Here is a 21,262-nt window from a genome sequence, read left to right as displayed (position 1 = left end):
AATCTGTCACATTAAAGTCATTAGTTGTTCTTACAGGGCTGTTACTTCCGTGTGATTTTCAGTCATTCCCAGAAAAAAAAAAAAAAAAGCAAGACACTTTATTTAGTGTCTAAACGCAAGAAACAGCAGCTAAAAATAGGGATTTGTGCCAAGATTGTTCCTCTTGCAAGAGCTCCCGCTGGATCTGTCCCTAACACACAGAACTGACAGACTGCTTCATGTGTAATGAAGATTTGTACAACAAAAGGAAACTCTGCGTTAAGGGAGCAAAGTCCATGTTTTCAGGTCAAATGCTAAAGGCTGACTCTTTCTATGAAGGCACAAAATGCAACTGCTGAATTCTCTTCTGCGTTCACTCTGGAGCGTGTTTGGGACAGCAAATGTCACAGTGCTACCAAGAGAGTTCAATACGGAGAATGGAAACAATCCAGCTGAAATAAACACTGGGAAACGTTATTTCTTTGTTTATTTAAGCAATCATAAAACTATCCAATGCAAATCTCATCAGGTTTGTGTCACTTTTCTTTCTATTATTATGGTGTTTTTTTTTACCTCTTACCAAGTCTTATCTCCCAGATAGAAGCAGGCAGAATGATCACTTCCTTCTTTAAATAGTGTTAGAAAGCTTCAAAATAACAGCAGAGCTTATTGGAATGGACACGTGGAAACACAAGCTGAAGAACAATATATATATATATTTCACACTATAAATATGTAAACATATTGAACCAAAAGTGGGAAAAAGCTTTCAGTTTTCCTTGTGGTTTTCCAGCAGGCAAGAGGCAGAATTTCAAGGGGACATCTAAATCATTTAGAAATGTGCAGTTCATTGGCTCAGGCTCTAGGAAAAAGGGGTTTTTTTCTTTTTATTGTTGCAGTGTCCCGATTCCAACCTGAGAACACACCGGGAGCCCAGCATGGCATCAATGCCATCCCCTCCCAGATTGTGAGAGGTTAATAAATAAATAGCTGTGTCCCTCAGGTGACAGATCTGGGGACCAAAAAGCTGCCACTGGAAGTGGGGAGAGCAGCCAAGGGCTGTCACTGCCCCAGTGTCCCGAGGGGAAATGGAACTCTGAGGTGATGCCTTACAAAGTGCAACACTGAGGGTCTGTAGGCTGAAAAGGTGAAGTTCCAAACACAGCTGTGGGGTTTGGAATTGTACCAGAACAAGTTCTTTGTGACATTATTGCCAAAGGCCATATTCAGGCTAGGAAATGGTAAAATGATTAAATACTGTTCACCTCTTAAAAACCACCAGGAACAGCTGAACAGCCTTTGTGTTTGAAACTGCCTCGCACCAACTCCTGCGCTGGGACTTGCAGACACTGGAATTTGTTGGAGCAGCCCATGCAAACCCTCCCCAAACTGCCTGAAGCTGCCAGTGAAGCCAAGAGAACGGTACAAACCTCAGCCCCGCCCAGGGGGAGCTTCACCTTCAGCAGGCTTTGTTCTGCAGGACTGGAGCTGGTTCCCAGCCCAAGCACAGACAGGATGTGCTGCTGATGCTCAATGGAAACAGCTGGGGATGGATGAGGAAGGGTCAGATGAGAGATACCAAAATGTCAGACAGCCTACCGACTGTTGTTGCCATGAGATCCAACAGTCAACATCAGTCTGATAAGCTATCCGACAGGATGGTACAGCCATGGCATGGCACGACGCTGGCAACACCACGGGCTCCAACACAACACACCTGCCTCCAGCCCTGCCTAACCCGGGGTGAGGAGCAGCCTCAGCTAAGCTGGCCTCCGGGCCACCTCCTGAGAATGCTCATTAGAAAGGTAAATTAATTCTTGGTGCTTACCCCCCAGGATAAAAATGAGTAACAACTGTTCACAAGTGATGAGAGCAATGCAGGTACAGCAGCGGTGGGGACTGAGGCACTAAAGAGGGAAAAGAGCCATTTTAGTATGAATTCTGTTCCTGGCCATCTGAACTGGCACACGCTGATCGTAACAAATCTGACTTTGAAAGCATGAGGGTAAAGGTTTCTGAAGTTCTCTGCACCATTACTGGGCAGACACAAAATCTGCTTTCAGCTGGAATCTGAACTCTTCCCCCTCTCTTCTCCTCCACTGCCCACAGTTCTGGGCTCAGGGGCAAACACCTGAGCAGAATTTAGGATAACCATTTGGTTCTCTATTTCACCTACTTAAGCACTGACTGTGCTTCAAGCAAGGCACAGGCTTCCTCCTCCCTTTGCTAAGCAAAAAGTTCTGAAGAAAAAAGAACAAAAAATGAACAAAACAAAAAAGAACAAAGGGTCTGAGCACCATTAGTGCAGGAAGGATGAGCAATCATGCACAGAGCATCCAAAAGTGAGAGAGGAAAAGAAACAGCTTAAAAAGACTGACACAAGAAATTCTGGAATGATCATAAGATGACTTTATAAAGTTTTTATCTTAACTTCATTCTAAATATACAGAATAAAAAATGTTGGCTTCAGCGTTTTGACATCAACCATCTCTGCTAACATCATGAAGTTGGAGAGGGTGGCTTTTCCAGCGTGCAATGCAATGGGACACTGGGAATTCAGACGGAACAGCCTTACCATGAGGGACATGCAACAGTTTGTACCCGACCTGTACTCAGTTATTTACATTGTCACGGTCTTGAGACTTATGGAAAAAGCAAACCAGCCACCCTTCAAAAGAAAACGCTACCCTCAGGTGATTCTGAAGTTAAATCAGGAGATGGGGAGTATTAAATCATCAGTTTTGGAAGTAATTTGGATGGACAACATTTGTGTTAAACTCCATTTAACATCCCACTGCCCATCCTGTAAAACACAACCCAGACTCGTGAAGCATTCACACCTTACCGTAACGTTTATAAATCTGTCAGTGAAACAGTTGCTGTAATATCCAAATTACTTTCAAAATAAAAAAAAAAAAAAACAAATTTGTTAAGAGTTGAAAATTGATGTTAAAAATTTTTCCCCTTTTGAATAATGCTGTTTTTTAAACATATGAAAAGATGTGTCGTTTCTCGTGTCTGCCAAAACCCATCTGAGGGGTTTTTCTCATTTTTTCCAAGCTCATTTGGTTTTTTCTTCTGAGTACATCTTCTGTTGCAGTCGCTTGGCATAGCTCTGGGCCATGGAGTTGATTATAGATAAGATAAAATAACAAACCATGACAATCACCAATTTTTCAAATATCCAGGATAGCCAGTTTTCCCCCTGAAGAGACAAAACAGAAGGAGGAGGAGAATGAAGATTAGTGGACAGGAACACGGAGAGTTCTGGGTGAAAGGGGAAAACCTGACCGTGTCTTTATTCTGCAATTAATCAAATTAAAACCAGGAACCAAGTGCGAGCTGACAGGATTCCTGCAGGTCCCTCTGCAAAGCCGACTTTAGTCCCTTGAAAGACAATGCAGGAGGGGCTGCCAAATCCACTGGCGGGCAGATGACGAATCCCCGATCATTCCCAGTGCTCCCGAAGTGATTTATTATTCCCAGTATTGTCTGGGCTTCCTGAACAATTCATGGAGTTCAGAATTAGCAGCAGCCCCTGCCTGTCACTCCCTGTCGCTGCCTCGCACAGAAAACGATCAGGTCGTTGGTTCACAATGGGGTTTTTTCCCTAAATTGCATTTTCTGGGTTGTCTCCCCGTTAGGATCCCACTCCGGTGTCCCTCAAGTTCCGGCGCCGGGGCCACTCGCAGCGTTTTTCACGGGAATTTTAAGCTGTGCTTTTTGTCAAAGGAGGGCAGCAAAGCTCAGCTCAGCTCAGCAACCACCGCATTCCCTGGCTCCAGGCAGAGCCTGCCCAGCTCCGGCTCTTTTGTGGTACAAGCGGGCAAAGGGGCATTTCCAACAGCTCCAACTACTGCACGTGAAATGTGAGTTGGGTCCATGGATTTTATCTCAAAATGCCTCAGCAGCCGAAAGAATTTCATGTCAAAGCTGCTCTGTCCCACTGAAAATTCAGGCTAAGTTTTTAAAAATACTTTTAAAAAGTTTTAAATACTTTTTCTGTCTCAAAGGACGCTTCTGCCCCTTGTACCTGCCCCAAACAGTGTAATTTCTTTTCCTTTCAAAGACTGAAGGCTTGGGGATTTTATTTCTCTTACTGCCCACTGAGGCACAGATCCCACTGGCTTCGGAAGCATCGGTGCTGCCCCGTTTGTTACCATTTCACGTGGAAAGGCAACTTTTTGCTCCTTAAATTTAACTTTCTGAAGAGGCAGCTAATGCAGAGGCAAGCCACTGATATTGATTTACACTTTTAATTTTTTCTATAAGGAATTTAAATCCAGTAGCACACAATTAACATTTTTAATTCCTAGGCTGCTTTTAAAATGAGATTTTTATCTATTCCCTGAGTGCAGATCTTTCAAAAATAGAATGGGGAGTTATGTTTGTAAAAACTACAAGTCTAAGGCAGGCAGGGAAGGGAAAAGTGAGCCGGGGAGGGAGGGAGGCTAAGAGGGTCTTACCTGTGGCACAGCACTGTCGGATTTGTGGTGAAGTTTTATCCTCTGAGCTTCCAAATATTCTTGAAATGGCTTCTGAAGAGAAGGACCTATACTCGGAATAGCACTGATGGAAAGTTCATCCCAGAGAACAAGACAAAATAGAGGAAGAAAAAAAAAAAAAAAGAAAAAACATTTTTTTTTTAAACTTACCACTTTACCTAATCAGAACAAAGTTCAGGCTGAGCCACAGCTCAGCAGAGAACTCGAAGCTACTCGAGAAAACAGAAACCCAAGAAATAAATCGCATTGCATCTTTTGATCTGATAACTTCGGGAGGGATGCATTTCCCCAGATCCTCAAAAAGCGCTTAAAAAGAAAAAGTATTTCTGAGCGCGGCAGCGCTGGGAAGAGAGGAGGAAGGCGAGAGCCGGAGCATTTCCCGGGAGGCAGCAGCGCCGAGAACCCAATGAATGACTTCGGAGAAGTCCCACATTTATCAGCGGCAGTTCCTGCAAGAACTGGTTTGAACCGATCAATGAGGAAGTGACTGGGGCTCGCTTGTGTCATCCCTCGGTTAAGAAAGAAACCGCTCGCCCAAGCCTCGCCCCTCTCCCGCACGGAGCCGGCCCCTCAGCCCGGCCAAGTCCTTTTTAGGACAAGCCGTGCGTCATCCCGGCCCCAAAAGAATGCGGGAGCCGTCCTGGAGCGCCTCCCCCGAGCCGGGATTAACAAAGGAACAAAGGAGCGGCCCCGAGCCCGGAGCCCCGAGCGCGGCCCCGGCCCGGGCCCGGCTCCCCGGGCTCGCACAAAGCCCCGCTCCCACAGCCGGCACCGGGGCCGGCAGCAGCGCTCGGCTCTCAGCAGCCTCCAGCCTTCCCAGCGGCTTTCCTTAAATCCTGCTTGGCAGGAGACTCAAACCCCTGTAAGGACGGTCACAGCCCTTCCAACTCTCCCCGAGTTCACGTATAAATTGGAAATGATCAGCAGCCACCGCACGGCCTGAGCTGTGTGGGGAGAACGTTCCCAGAGATGGATCCGCCCGTCCTAACCCCAGCGCGGGGCAGTTCTCATTGCTGACCCCCTCAAGTGCAAAGAGAAGGGAGATTCTGATTTCTCTTTAAAGGAATCACTGTGTTCTACATTATTAATCTCCCCAAGTTCACATATAAATTGGAAATGATCAGCAGCCACCACACGGCCTGAGCTGTGTGGGGAGAACGGATCCGCCCCGTCCTAACCCCAGCGCGGGGCAGTTCTCATTGCTGACCCCCTCAAGTGCAAAGAGAAGGGAGATTCTGATTTCTCTTTAAAGGAATCACTGTGTTCTACATTATTAATCTCCCCAAGTTCACATATAAATTGGAAATGATCAGCAGCCACCGCACGGCCTGAGCTGTGTGGGGAGAACGTTCCCAGAGATGGATCTGCCCCGTCCTAACCCCAGCGCGGGGCAGTTCTCATTGCTGACCCCCTCAAGTGCAAAGAGAAGGGAGATTCTGATTTCTGTTTCATTTTAAAGAAATCTACATTGCACATTACCATACACGTGGTCTTCTACATTAAAAAAAAGTCGCCTAACTTTTGATTATTTGGTTTTGTTACATCCACTACCGCTGCTGCTGCTCCAGGGAGGGTTTAGTAAAACCCCTCAGACCCAAGGTACACCAGGTGTACATCCAAGGCGTTGTACAATTCTCTCCCTTCCCCTCAGCCTCCTGATCTGACACCATGTTCTCTTTTCCAGGCCGAAGCCCAATTAAAAACGAACAGCTTTCTAATTTTAGGAATTTATGAAAAGCACGAAACAAAGTGTCTCATTCTCCTCCAGTAAATCTATTTATTTCCTTCATGGCCAGGGGCAAAGGAGATTTTTTGAACCCATTTCCCAGCAAAAGGTCGTTTCCCTCGTGATTCACCGCCGGGTGAGGAAATACTGTGCCCGGACTGGTAAAAATTCTGGGAAAAAAAAAAACCCTGTGGTGCCCAAAGCACGTCCCTTATCCATTTTATACAAGAATTGTCAATGTTCCAAAGGATTCCAGTGCTCCAGAGGTGTCTCATTCCTGGGAAAAGCTCTCCCACAGACGCGGGACGAGTCATGCCCGAACATCAGCGACATTTTGAGGTTTCTTTTCTTTCTCACCCAATTCTTGGGAGGCCTGAGGAGCGACTGCAAGGTAATGGTTTACTTTTGAACTTCTGCATGATTCTGAAATGAGGAATATTTAAATGGTGAGGGATCAATGATTAACAGGGTGGTGTTCGAATGACTCCGTTCCTCACCGAAAGCTGAACTCGGTCAGTCCCAATTCGAATTAGGCACAGAACAAAGACATGAAACCCAGGAGCAGAGCCTTGAGGAGCTCCTGGAGCCTCAAAACAATATTTCAAAAAAAATTCTCACTAAATAATTCACTTTTTGTTTCCTTTTCTGGGCATGACTGTTAGTTAAGTGCACAAAAGTAATTTTATCAAAGCAATTTTGAAGAGCTGCAAGATCCTAAAGGCAAGGACCTCAGCTCCTTTGTAAATTTGTAAAGATTTTAATTCTGAAAAAAATGTGCACAGATTTAAATAAAGAGTAAAAAATAAGCAGAGGAAAACCTAGAAAATCAGGGATCCACATGAAAATCTTGAAATCCCATCTCAGCAGCACAATATTGGTTACTGGTGCTTTTTTGGAAAAAATGAAATCATCTAATCATCCAGTTCAGTGCCATCTGATATCCAAAGGCATAATCTTAAATCTAAAAATCTTGAAAATAATTTCATTTAAGTGAGTTCTGTGTCCCTGCAAACCCCAGAAATCCAACCCAGAGATCCCTCGGTGCTGATCCAGGAGGGGAGGGGGAACTGGGGATGGATTTTGTGGGATCCGGGTGGGAGCAGGCAGGGCCCACATTTGCATCACAATTCCTGCACTCAGCACCTCCAAAAAACCCCAAATTTCCCAGCACTGCAGCAGGGAGATGCTGGAAGATAACCCCGGAATAATCCAAACCCAGTTCCCTGGTGCTCCTTCGGGAATCAAACCCATTGGCGTCCAAAGCCAGAATGTGGAAGGAGAAATGCGGATTCAGAAGTTGTTTTCATCCAGAAGTTGTTTTAGCAACTCTTAACGTTAAATATTAAATTTTCCTTTGGATTCATCCTGATTCTTTGCTAAATTTCAATGTTTCACAAGGAATTGAAACAGAGAACAGGCTCCCCAGTACTGCAGTAGTCTTTGGTAATCCTAAATTCACTAAAATCATACAATTTCAGTCAAAACCATCATTTCTGTTCTAACACTTCAACAGAAAACACCCATAAAAATTAGGATTCACTGAAAAAACACTCTTGTTGCCTGTTTTCAGAACAATTACCTAGTACTGGTAATTAAACAGATGCACTTTTTTTTTCCTAAACTCAGAGCTACAATTTCTATCCAAAAGACAAATTCTAAAGCTCTTTTTCCAATAAATAAAACAAAACTCCCCATCTGTTTGAAGCACCACATGACAGAGATTCAGCAAAGTTGCTCGAGGATTATTTTAAAAATTACACCAAGAACCTGCAGAGTTCTTGGGAGTTTTTGACTCCAAAAACTTCCAGTCCAGTTACAGCAAATCTGAGTTTAAATTTAATTAATTTGCTTTTCCAAGAATAACTGTCAGAGTTGCACCTCAAATGCCTTTCACTGGTCATTAAATGACTTTTGGGTAACTTTAAATCTTTTTAACAGAACCTTTGGAACTACAGAAAGATTTTTCTGCAAGGCACCAGGATGAAGCACCAACCCCAGAAGAGAAAAAATTGTATTTTCCCTGGGCCAGCTTACAACAAGTAGGAAATTTTTTGATATTCCAGTCTGCATTTTCACTAATATTAAAAATACTTATTTAAAACTATTTTTAAATGCTATTTGCACTTCTGAAAGGCACAATTTTCATCTCACAAGGTCTTTAGGAGCATGGGTTGCTCTTGAGTGACTGAAATCTCTCAACCTGTGCCTTGAGAGGTTGGGAATTAATAACTCAGGGAATTAATTCCAACTCTGCTAAATCCTCAAGTACAGGTCTCTACCAAATGCTGCTCCTCAGTGTTATTGCACCAGTATCTCACAAAAAATCTGTCACACCACAAATTAGGACATAAAATTCCCATTTTATCAAAGAATATGTGGGTATTTGTTCACTTTTCCAGGGAGGAATGTTAGAATTCCCAAGTGTTTCCCAAAAAAAAAAAAAAAAAGAAGCTGCCACTGTAGACTCAAATTTTTGGAACAAAACCATAGGATTTTTCATGAATGAAAATTTGAAAGTTTATGGAAGTTTCCCATTTATTAGAGGCCTTGAACACCAAGTGATGCTGAAGCAGCTGATCAACAACCCTGAGCTGTTCTCAAACTGATCCTGATGGAATTAAAAATGGAAATGAGAACCTCAGCCCTGAGTCTGAGCCCTGTGAGCAACTGGGATCCATCCCAGTGGGATGCTCAGGAAACTGGGAGCACTGGGGGGAGGGCACAAGCATGGGAGTTAATATTTAATTTAATTTAATTTAATTTAATGACAGAAATTCTAACCTGGAGGGAAAGCAGAGCCCCGTGGGGGAGCAGAAGGTGCAGACAAGGCTGGACACACCTGGGGCAGGTGATGCAATATTGAGTCAGGCTCCACTTTATGGATAATCCCTCCAATATTCACAGCCCTCAGCTTGGAAAATCCCTCTGACTCCACACACTGGGGCAAACACCAGCAGGTTTTGCCCAGATTCAGCTTTTTGGGCTGAAACAGCCGGAGAAAACCATCCTTTGGGAAATGGCAGCACAATTCCAAATGAAGAACACAGGGAAGGGCTTTGACACAGGAGCAGCAAGTCCCTGGGGGCTGGCACTGCCCAAGCCAGGGATTATCTCCTGCTGCAGAAAAGGGAGGGAAGAGGCACCCACAAAGAAAGGGAATGTGCTGGGATGGGCTCCTCCCTGCCCGGACCTTCAGCTCTTTTCAAATAATTAATTTCAACTGGATTACTGACAGCCAGGCCAGAGGGGGAAGGCAAAGGCTTTCACCTTCTCAACATTTATGGACAACATCATTGAACAATCCCACCAATTGTATGAGATTCCCATTTCTCCATTCCCCTGTGGGAACACAAGAAAAATCCATCCTGCAGCTCCAAAGCAATAAAACATTTAGGAACAGGCACCGAATTTGGGGATTTTAGTATTTACGGTATTTTACCCACCCCTCCCTCAAAAATTTCACTCTAGCACGGTGGTATCGACTTCTCTGCAAGTCAGGTATTTTAAAAATCATTGAAAAACAGATTCCAGTGGAAATATTTTAATGCCACTGGCCAATTAGCAAAGCTGATTCATTTGCATAACGTGTCCCTTGTCTCAACAGGGCACCTTTCTTCGTCAGCCCTCTGAGCCTTCAATGGTTAATTTTTTTCCAGACAGTGATCTAAACTGGCTCAACGGTTAGTATTTTAATGAGCTGTCATTTCCTGTGCTGATAAAGATTCTCACAGTATTTAAACCATCCACTTCCCCGAGGCTCCACCACCAGCAGGACCCTGCAGTGACTCACAGGGGCTCAGCCTGAGCCTGACTCAGCCCTGGCAGCTGGGGCTGCCCAAAACCTGGCTCAGGCTTAGGGAAACCTGGGGCTGCCCAAAACCTGGCTCAGGCTTAGGGAAACCTGGGGCTGCCCAAAACCTGGTTCAGGCTTAGGGAAACCTGGGGATGCCCAAAACCTGAATCCTGGGAGCTGGGGCTGCCCAAAACCTGGGTCAGGCTTAGGGAAACCTGGGGCTGCCCAAAACCTGGCTCAGGCTTAGGGAAACCTGGGGCTGCTCAAAACCTGAATCCTGGGAGCTGGGGCTGCCCAAAATCTGGGTTAGTTTTAGGGAAACCTGGGGCTGCCCAAAACCTGAATCTTGGGAGCTGGGGCTGCTCAAAACCTGAATCCTGGGAGCTAAGACTGCCCAAAACCTGACTCCTGGGGTCTGGGGCTCCCCAAAGCTGGACCCAGCTCCCTTTCCAGCCAAACCTGAGGAGTAAGCAGAGCCCCCAGCTCCCAGCACCACGCCTGGCCTCAGCTCAGCTCTGGGGCTGAGCTGTCCCTTGTGCCCAGAGCTCTGAAGTTGCAGAAAATAAATCTGGTTTATGGTCACGTTTAACAGGAAGGTTTTGGGGTTAAAAGGCTCCTTGGCAGCTTCATGTGCTTTATGAGATGAGGGAAGGAAAGATCCTGGTGGAGGTTCCAAAGCGAAAAGGGGCCCAGGTTTGACGTGGCTCACCTGAGCCATGCTCCAGTGGCCAGGGCAGCCCAGGAGGCTCCAGGCTTTCTTCCTTGGGACATTCTGTTATGTTCCATCAGTGCTTTCAAAATTAGGAATTGCAACATCTCTGACCTGCCTGTCCTCAGCTCTGCTCACTGCTGCTCTTTGGAACGAAACTTCTGCTTGCTTTTTAAAGATCCTTTTTTTAAAACTCAATTTAAGGGAAAAAACCCTTGCTTATTCAGTTAAACCCTTCAAGCCTTTTGCAAATAAACTCTTAATTCTGTTGTGATCCACTGGCAGGCTTTCAACACCAAAGCTCCTCAAATTTCAGCCACATCTGTGTCCCCTTCAGGACGCTAAAGCCATTTTTGTGTGGAGCTGCTCTGCTGTGCTCAGGACACATCCCCCAGGTTTCTGATGTACCTGTGGCAGGGAGGTTGTTGAGTTTTGAACCATCAATGTCAAGGGTATTGGTTTAACATTCCAAAATTCCTCCCAGGAGGTTGTGAAGCCACTGCCCAGCTCTTCCCACCCCTGGACAAGATTTCTGGTTGTCCCTTTATCACTTCTTGCCTTGTCTTCTAAAGAAATAACCTCAACCTGTATTGTAAATTATTTTTGACTAAAAAAACCCCAACAATCTTTAAGCAAACTTTCCAGTTACCTCAGTCACCATGATCTCATTTGTGCTTTTTTGGTGAAGGAACACCACGCTCCCTTTACCAGCATCAACTGAGATTAAGTTGTAAGCAAAGAATTATGGCACAAGAAATAGCAGCAAACTGGTTTGTCCAGGCAACGCTTCCAGTACCTGTGACCAAAAAACTGCTTTTCTTTCAGTGAGCAATCACTCACACTGCCCTGCAGAGCTGGGAAGGGTGGAAAGCTGCTCCACAAAGCCACTGGGTTAAGGACACTTCAGGAGCACTGATATTTTTGGGTGGGTTTCACAGAGTTTGTTGTGAAATCTGGATTTCACAGACTTTTTTTGTGAGATACTGGTGCAAAAACATTGAGGGGCAGCATTTGGTAGAGACCTGTACTTGAGGATTTAGCAGAGTTGGAATTAATTCCCCGAGTTATTAATTCCCAACCTCTCAAGGCACAGGTTGAGAGATTTCAGTCACTCAAGAGCAACCCACGCTCCTAAAGACCTTGTAAGATGAAAATTGTGCCTTTCAGAAGTGCAAATAGCATTTAAAAATAGTTTTAAATAAGTATTTTTAATACTCAGAGGTAACACCCACAAGAAGGGACATAAAAATCAAAGGGGCAAAATCTCACTGGGCTCTGTTTTAACTCCAAACCACTTTATGAGTCTTTCAGAAGTAACAAGGCATCAGAGAGGCTGTGGCTGCCCCATCCCTGGCAGTGTCCCAGGCCAGGCTGGACGGGGCTCGGAGCAGCCTGGGACAGTGGGAGGTGAGGGATGGGACTGGATGAGCTTTAGGATCCCCTCCCAAGCCAAACCATGCTGGGATTCTGATTTACAGGTTGGAATTCGCTGCTTTTGCTGTAGGATCCAGCCCTGGACCTGAGCACCTCTTGCAGGAACAGCCCCAGACACTCCAGCACAGGAGTTCATCATTAACCACAGCCAGAGGGAATCTGTGTGGGCAGGGTGGGATTTCTCCCTAAAAAAAATGTAGATTTTTTTTTTCTCTTTCTGACCATTTCCCACCAGAATGGATGGCCACAGTTTAGTGGATGCTGTGTGCTTCGAGAACTACTTCAGTAGTTTTCTGGGAATTTTTAATCCACATTTCAAACAAACATCACCCTGCTCTGGAGCACTTTGCACGGTGTGACTTCACAAACAGCCCTGCAGCTGGAGGTAAAACACAGGAATGGGAAGATGGAGCAGCCAAAAAACCCCAGAACACACAAGGTAATTAAATAGTTGAATGAAATCAGCAATAAACTCTTGCTGGAAAGACAGAACACAGAATTCCTCCAGAACATCTTCCCTCACCAAAGCCCAGGGAGGGCAGGATCCTCTCCCAGCTCTGAGGCACCAAAAACCAGCTCAGAGCAGGAGCTGCTGGGAATTCCCAGCCCCAGTGAGTTCCAGCACCTCTGGAAATCCTCCTCAGCTTGGATTTCTACCTCACACCAACCCCGCTTCTCAAACCCACTTATCTCCCTCATTCCCAACAAGGTTTGTTCCAAAAAATTCTACAAAAATTTAAAATTTTCTTAATTTCCTGCCATGTTTCCTTTTCCATTTCCTTTTTTATTTAATGAATAGAAAAAGTACTCTATGATCTGTTTGTAATGGAGACCTAGACAAAACTGTAAAATCAAATTAAATTATATAAAATGCCTGGTTATGGCAGGCTCAGTGAGGGACCCAGCAGCACCCAGAGACAATAAAGAACAAGGTCTGCACATGAATCAGAACCCAAGTCAAAAGTTTTGCTTTTTGACTAAAAAAATCACAAAATTGTCAAGAAATTCTCCCTGGCTTATAAAATCAGATATTCTCAGACTTTATCTCACAACTTAATCTTCTGTCTAGGTTCCATTTATCCTGGATATCAGTATGTTCATTATTTTCAGGTATTGTGCTCAGATATTTCCTATTGTTTAAGAGCAGCAGCCCTGACAAAGAAAGTCTAAAAGTCATTGTGGTGGATAGAATTTGATTAAAATGAAGTTACTGACCGTTAAACAGAGCTCTGTTTTAATGCAATAATAGGGCTTTTAGAGCAAGGTATTGTTTAACATGTTTGAGGCTCCCCTCTAACAGAAATTGATGAGGTAATGCTGGAGACAGCTTGAGAAAAGTCAAGGGTACCAGGACATTCCAAAAATCTCACTGTCTCCCAGGAACATTTTTTAACTCTGACATCAACCCTCCAATAAAACCCGAATCCAGCAGAGCTCCTGTGAATGCACTCGAAGTAATTCAATGCAAAAATTATCTCCAAGACAGATGAAGTAGGAAAAATCTACTGGGTTTGGCTCAAAGCATGCACAGGAGAGTAAATCCTTGGGAATGTACCTGAGCTAGGGGCAGATCAAACTGTCTGCAGTGATTGATGCTGAGAAAAACTCAGGATGCTTAAAAGAAACCACATTTCTGTCTTTCCCTCCCTTTTTTAAAATAATGTTCACAGCAACAAATTAATTTTGAGTTTTGGTACGGAGCAGATGCTCGAGCAGAAGATCAGGAATAATGAAGCCAGGATTTGTTTCATCAGTCAAATGCCCTGCAAGGTTCTTCTGACACTCCTTTTCTTTGGAGTTTTGTTTTAAAAGGAATTATTTCCAGACATTCCTACCCTGAAACTTTCCTTGAGGAGTGTGGTTTTTATGTGAAAATAGTTATTAAACTTTAGGCAGCAAAATATCCATTTACCCCAGAGACGAAACCTTTGAAAAGCAGGAACACCTCAAAATTTATTTTATGGATTTATATTATGCTAGATTCACTTTAGTTAAAAAAAAAAAAAAAAACAAACAAAAAAAGCCCCAAAAAAACCCCCAAACCAAACCTTCTTAAAATCAGGACACTCAATTTATACCAAATTTAACAGAATGGGGATCAAGCTCCACACACCAAATTTCTCATTGTGGTATTTTATGATGTTGTAAATGTATAAGGTACTTCCAAGTTTATTGTCAACCTGGAACACTGCATAAAATCTCAGGTTTTTAATATGGAACCACAGAATTCTATGATATTTTCCTATAATTTTCTATAAATGTCCTAATTTTTTACCACAGGATCCCACTACACCACTGCAGAAAATCCAGGGCAAACATCCCATAAATGCAGGGATCTGGGAGTGGTGGAGCTGAACCTTGGTTTGGGGTGATGCCACAACCCTGAGCCTCAGGAGCAGCAAAATCCTCCAAGGACTGGGGGAAGGAGCTGCAAGTGAGACCCAAACCCTGCGTGGGGCAGAGCCTGCAACAAAGCAGCGCCCCAGCACAGCTCAGCTGCCTCCTGCTGTATTTTTCCACTTGATGGGTGCAGGTATTAATTACTGAGCTGGGAATTACTCACCCGATGAGGGCCACCATCTGCTCCACGATGTGTTTGCTGAAGGTGATGATAACAAAGAGTTTCTGTGGAGGGACAAGAGCAGTCACACAAAGCCTTCCCCAGCAGCTCCTGCCCAGCTTTCCCTCCTCTCCTCTTTATTTTTCAAAGCCTGGAGCCCACTTCGTGCTCCTTCCCCAGCAGCTCCTGCCCAGCTTTCCCTCCTCTCCTCTTTATTTTTCAAAGCCTGGAGCCCACTTCGTGCTCCTTCCCCAGCAGCTCCTGCTCAGCTTTCCCTCCTCTCCTCTCCTCTTTATTTTTCAAAGCCTGGAGCCCACTTCGTGCTCCTTCTCCAGCAGCTCCTGCCCAACTTTCCCTCCTCTCCTCTTTATTTTTCAAAGCCTGGAGCCCACTTCGTGCTCCTTCCCCAGCAGCTCCTGCTCAGCTTTCCCTCCTCTCCTCTCCTCTTTATTTTTCAAAGCCTGGAGCCCACTTTGTGCTCCTTCTCCAGCAGCTCCTTCCCAGCTTTCCCTCCTCTCCTCTTTATTTTTCAACCTTCTCCTCAGAAAAGAGGCAGGAGAGAAAAGAAAGCTGTTCACTTTCTGCCCCTGTTTGCTCACAGTTTGCATTTCTTGCATTGTTTTTTGCTGCCCATTCTCATCCTCCCCAAACTCCCATTCCCAGAAGCTCAAGGTCACTTCACTCTGTCAACAATGTTAGAATGGAAAAACAGCCAGGGAAATTCACAGCCCCTCACACAAACAGGATCACAGAGGGGAAAAAATGTGGTTTAGGCCCCTGATTGAGACAGAAACAGCAAAAAAATCCTCAGTGAAGAACAGAAAGAGAGCCTTTGGGCACCTGTGAGACTGTGATAAAACACAATCATCAGTCCCTAATAATCACAGTCCTAACCCTAATGCAAAATGTATCCTAAAACTCTTCATAAAAACAACTTAGCAGAGTAATGCTAAATATGAAAATCTAACCTAGCAAGCTTTACCCCTAAATAAAAATCAAACCTGTACCCATGAGGCTGTAATTCCAAATATAATATTTAATCATATTAAAAACTATTAAACATATTAAAAGACAAACTTCAAATACAATTTCAACCTTATAAGAAAAAAAGTCCGTGATTTATCTAATATAATTTTACAAATCAGAATAACTCTTCATTTCCTACTAACCATAAAATCATTAACACTTATGCAAATCAGAATGAAAAAATGAAATGGAATTGCTATCATTTTAGTAAGGTAATATAAAAGGAGTCCTGGGATGGCCACTGCACCAGTCACTCACTTCCTGTCTGAACATTGCATTAAAAGCCTTTTCCATGACTCTCACATTTCCTAAATTCCAAGTCCAGCCAGATCACTCCAAAAACTCAAGGCTATTGCACAAGGGTGTGCTTGAAAAAGAGAATTCTAAAAGCTGAGCCTATTACAAAATCAAATGATTTATCAACTGTACAAGGCACTGGGAAATGTTTTTTCACTTACATGGGATCTGAGTGTGGAGCACTATAAATTACACAGCAAACACTGTGGTAGCTGAACAAGGCAATTAAAATAATAAAAGGAATATTGATCTAATATTATTTCACTTTTCTGTGCTGCCAGAACACATTTTAGCAACACACAGATTTAAAAGCAGAAGAAAATTCAGATTATACAAAAATAAGTGTGGAGAAAAAGCTGTTTTATCCCAAGGAATGGAAGAATTTCCAAATCTATTAATTGTTTTCTATTTCAGCACTGGGCAAAATAAAATAACCATTTAAAAAATAATGGGAAGAAAAGAGCTTGTGTTTAGGGCAAAATAAAGATTTTTAAAGCAGCTTGATGAGGCTGTAACACAAAATATTTTCTACTAAAAGCTTCTGCTATTTTGATGGGAGTCACAGCAGAGATTTCCAAACAACAGAGGCACAGGCGCTGCAAAAACCCAAACTCAGCTGAAAACATCCCAAACACAGCTCATGCTACAGCCCTGCACACACCAGCAAATCCTCCAGGGAATCCAAACTTCATCTCTCCTTGGACCAGGGTGACGCATTTCCAAGCAGAACTCCTCATTTTGTGCAAACAGCTGGATTTGGATTGTCAAACCCAGCACATCTGGCACAGCCCTGAGCGAGCAGGACAAACAGGGCCCACCAAAGGCAGCCCCTTCCCAAGTGACCTGGGACACCAAAACCAGCCCCAAAACTGCAGCAAATCCACCCAAACTGGGCTGGCCCAGCCCGGCAGGGCTCAGTGGGGTTTTCTCAGTGAGCTAAAAAGGGCATTTCAAAGTGCAAATGAGTGTTTGTTACCGAAAAGGAGTTCACTGCTGGAGCCCTGGCAGTCTGGTAAGGGCTGTAGGTAAATACTTTGGCTAACCACCAATTTCCTGAGCGGGTCAGCAGCTATAAATTACTCACTTGCCTCAGTTTGGAGCAGCCCAGCAGCTCCTTTATTGTAAATCCCTTGCACCAAATTAATTTCCATTACTTCAAGTCGGGCAAGGAGACTGCAGGATTCATTCCCAAGTAACACAGTGGAACAGGCAGGGAAGGAATCAAAGGTTTCCCCCCCTCCAGCCCCGAGGCACGGGCAGCACTTGCCTGGATGTGCATTTTAATCACAGCTTTTCCAATCAAGGTTGCACCGAAGAAGGTCCAGAAGGGAACCAGAAAGTGGCCACAAGTTATCCCAGCCAGGTCAAACAGGGGGTTTGGGATCTGTGGAGTGCAAGGGAAAGAGGTTCATGAGTTGCAGCACACATTGGATGGACAGGAACACGACAGAGTCTGAAATTTTGAAAAATGAACGGTTTCCCCTTCTCCAACTCGATCCAAAACCCTTGTGTCTTAATAATTACAAAAATGTTGATGTCGCACCACATAACTTAAGACTCTGGGATTCAGCTAGACAACGTCCCAGACAGTTCCATTCTCATGGTCCCTCCTTACCCCTGGATCCTGAAAAAAGCTAATGAAAAGTTTTCCATGTGAAGTGCACAGAAACCACAGCAAAGCCATTTTGAGTGATTTATCAAATTTTCTCTCTGACAAGCACATCACTCTTGGAAGCCAGGGTTTCAACTGATCCCCAGTGATTTCCAGCTGAGAAACTACATTAAAAACTGGCATTTATAGTCATATGTATCCAGTTTAAAAAGACTGATTAGATTTTATTAAGCATATGCATTTCATTTAAAATTAAAAGAATTTTTTATTATTATTAAACTGCTGGCCTGACTTTTGGTATTGTGATACTATCTGTAAAATATTTTTGAAATGAAATCAAGAAAGTATCTGAATTCCAACCTTTCCCTCTCAGCCTGGAGCACAGGGCAGTGTCTGAGCAGGGTCACTCCCAGGAACAGTGTGGCACTGCTGGTGTTTTGTGACTTAAATCAAGAAATAAAGAGTGCAGATATGGAAAGAATAAAGGACACTCTGCCACCAAGCCTGCAACCTGTGAGAAAGGGTTGGACTGGAGTGCTGGAGAGCAGCAATTCAGATTTATGAGCAGCCAGAGCAGCACCTGCAGAGGAAGAAATCTGAACTGGGTTCCAATCACGGGTCCCTGAGCAGGCTCCACCTCCCTCCCCACCTGGGCCAGCTGCTCTGGCCACAGGGGCTGGTCAATGATTGAGCCCAGAGCCTTCTGCTCCTTGAACCAAGGCTGCTCCAGGCTCTTCTTGCCTGGTTGCTCTGAGGGATTTCTGTTGGTTCATAGAAGCAGCAGTTTTAATCCCTGCAGCCAGTTTGGGGCAGGGGTGCCGTGGGTTCAGCACACCATGGGCAGAAGTTACTCAGCACATCCCCAGGAGGGTGTCTGAGCAGCCAGCAAGGTTTTCTCTCTGCTTGTTACTGAAAGTTGCAAAAAAAAAAAAAAAAAAAAAAAAGGCCACAAAGACAAGAGGGCAAATTCTCCTAAGTCACAGCGAGGAACTTCAGGGCTGATTCTTGCTTTGTTCCTTCCCCTGAACTGCCTTTATATAGAAATAAACTCCAGACAATCCTGACTTCCTTATTGCCACTAAACAACATGACAGTCAGTTGACTTCACTGGATAAGCTTGCAGAATTTTAATTTCCATTTGCTTGCTTTGGTGTTTTGATGCAGCATTTAGAAGCCACCACTTGAGAGACAAGGACCCACAGCTGGGACAGTCATTACCACTTCACCAGCAAATTCTCCACTCATAAAATACACATGAAATAAAACCCTGCCTAAAATCCAGAAGGAAGATCACAATTACAAGGGAGGCAAGCAGAGGAGACAGCTGGTAGAGCACAGAGAAGCCCCTGGGCTGGTGGGGGCACAGCCAAATGCAAGGAGCACACGTGGGGGGCTGCTTTCCTTCCCCTTGCTCACTCAGAGGGACAGCTCTGCATTCCTGCTTTTCCAAGGCCTCTGGAACCTTCTCCAACCTCTCCCTTTCTCCTGCAGTTGTTGTGTGAGCACATTTACAAACCCCAGGTGTGCCCTGGTGGATCCTCATCCCTCCCCCAGCCCAGCTGCAGCTCAGGGCTGAGCAGGGCCTGGACAGCAAAGTGGGGAAGAAGTTAAACAAATGTTTAAATACTACTGAGCAGGAACTCTTGGGGTGTTTACAAACCCCTTCCTCCTGCTCTCCATCCCTCCACCTTGCCCAGTCCCCCAGCCCTGCCAGCTCCAAGCTGTGCTGGTGACAAGGACAGGGGATAGCTGGGGCAGGGCTGTGTCAGAGCAGGGAGCAGCTCCTGAGAGCTCCTGCCTGGGAGGATTTAAGGAGCAGCTTGTAGGCTAAACTCCACTCTGAACATGAAGACATTGCACAGGATTAGTGAGCAGGAGCTTTATGGCAGCAACTCGAATCGGATTAATCCTAACACAGGTTACCCACATGTGAGCAAGCAGCTGGCTGTGTCATCTTTACAGTTAGGAAACCAAGAGATGCTGGACAAGTGTGGAGTGAAAGCCTCAGAGCTGGGTAATGTCATGGTTATTCCAGAAAAATGGGACTGGGAAGGGGGGGGGGGGGGGGTTCCACGTTTTTCCCCTTCACTGCAATCATGTCCCACAGTTTGTGTGTGGGATGAACAAGGCACACCATTCCCACCAGCTCCAGAGCTTTAAACCTCCAATATTATTGTTTTATTCTGAAAGAAGAGCATTATCCTACTAAAAAACTAAAATAGCATGACTGGAGATGCTCCTTTCACCTCTCGATTAAAAAAGCCATGAGCAGTTTGTAGCTCCACAGCCACAACTGAAATTTGCTTCCTTTTTCTGCCCTCCCTGGTTCCTAACGACCCGGAGAGCAGATCTGGGAGGACTGGAATGAATGGATGGACACCCTAATCAGGATTTCTGCAGGGACTTTTCCACTCTCCAATCCATGCACACCTCTGCATTTGAGGATGTCAAGAATGTCAAATACATCAACACCTAAAGAAATCCTAACACAATTCCAGCAGATTTTGTTTCCTCGAGCACCAGAGAGATCACAGAAAGTGCAAACAAAAATGAATTCCGTGGCAAAACATCCAAGCTGCGGTTTGTGCCCATAAATCCCCTGTTCCTGGGGAAAACTCACCGAGGCACAGGCCAGGATCCCAAAGAAGCCAACCTTCTGCACCAGGTTCTGCACAGCCAGTTTAGCCCGGGAAGCAAAGTCCTGCAAACAGGAAAACAAAATTATTAATGAGGAAAACCCCACCTGAACAGAGCTCAGGAGGTGTGTGATTTCCAGGATTTCCTAACTGGGAACTGGGAGAAATTTTAAACCAGGAAGGCCAGTTTGAAAGCCTGAGTTTAGAGAGACAATCGTGGTGGAAATCTGAGCACCACATGCACTGAGTTTTGGGGTTTTTTGTCTTTTCCAAACCCTGTGAGTGGCACTAAGCACCCACTGCTATGGAAGCAGGTTTTCCACTATTTATTTCCTCATATCTTTGGAATGCCAGTGCTGCTTATACCTTTTTCCCTTAACAAGCAGAGGGAATTGATTCCTCCAATGCCATTTCCAGTGGCAAAAAGGAACTTTCTGAGAACAGAAAGAGCACAATAATCCCATTACATCCTCAGGTCTGTTCTCCCAAACCCAGGATCTCAATCAAAATAGCCAATTCCAGGCACTGCCTACAACAGACTTGTAAAATTCATTAAAATCCTGCAAGTTGAGCCTAAATTTCTTTAAAAGCAGGGAAGGTGCAGCCCCTGTGACTGGAGCTGTTCTGTACAAAGCTGCCTCCTTTTATTTTGTGATCAGTCCTTACTCCTGAGGCTCAAAATTTGCCAAACACCCAGGAAACCCCTTAAAAAATAAAAATAAAGATTCTCACAAGCAGTTTCTTTGCATGTGAGAAGGGAATTTACCGGAGATAAAATTCTTTTGAAGCTAAACTGTCCAGAAAAATAAAAGAAAGGTCAGGGCTCCCTGCTCAGGCTTGGCCACAACAGTTCCAGAAAGCTGGGAATCCTTGGGAATAGCAAACATTAAAAAATAATTACCCATTCCTTTTTAGAAACCTACAAATAAGCAAAAAAAATCTGATTTTCCAGGAGCAATGCAATAAATTACTCAAGGAAATGACT

The 21,262-nt window shown here is 44.5% G+C and overlaps 1 protein-coding gene and 1 long non-coding RNA gene across 4 annotated transcripts in view; both read right to left on the bottom strand.

Annotated features, from left to right (window-relative positions):
* Window positions 1–2,365: 2,365 nt before the first annotated feature.
* VMP1 (vacuole membrane protein 1) overlaps window positions 2,366–21,262 on the bottom strand; it is a 61,971-nt gene continuing 43,074 nt past the window's right edge. For 2 of the 3 annotated variants that reach the window (XM_068210648.1, XM_068210649.1), the window contains exons 8-9: window positions 20,262–20,342; window positions 17,165–17,413 (exon numbers count right to left, since the gene is read on the bottom strand). In XM_068210648.1, the coding sequence (XP_068066749.1) occupies window positions 17,180–17,413; window positions 20,262–20,342 (315 nt within the window). In that variant the 3' untranslated portion in view covers window positions 17,165–17,179. Of the gene's footprint in view, window positions 3,185–4,445; window positions 4,549–14,709; window positions 14,772–17,164; window positions 17,414–20,261; window positions 20,343–21,262 lie in introns of those variants that run through there. The other variant, XM_068210651.1, reaches the window with a different exon arrangement.
* On the bottom strand, window positions 6,952–14,693 carry LOC137485884 (uncharacterized). The gene is made up of 2 exons (XR_011005483.1): window positions 10,405–14,693; window positions 6,952–10,197 (listed from the first exon to the last, which is right to left on the bottom strand). It is a non-coding gene; the product is annotated as an uncharacterized lncRNA (long non-coding RNA).

This window comes from Anomalospiza imberbis, chromosome 20 (genome assembly GCF_031753505.1).
Source record: "Anomalospiza imberbis isolate Cuckoo-Finch-1a 21T00152 chromosome 20, ASM3175350v1, whole genome shotgun sequence".
NCBI classification, from domain to species: Eukaryota; Metazoa; Chordata; class Aves; order Passeriformes; family Viduidae; genus Anomalospiza; species Anomalospiza imberbis.
The sequence above is the reverse complement of the archived record's forward strand: the minus strand, read 5'-3'. Positions and strand labels throughout refer to the sequence as shown.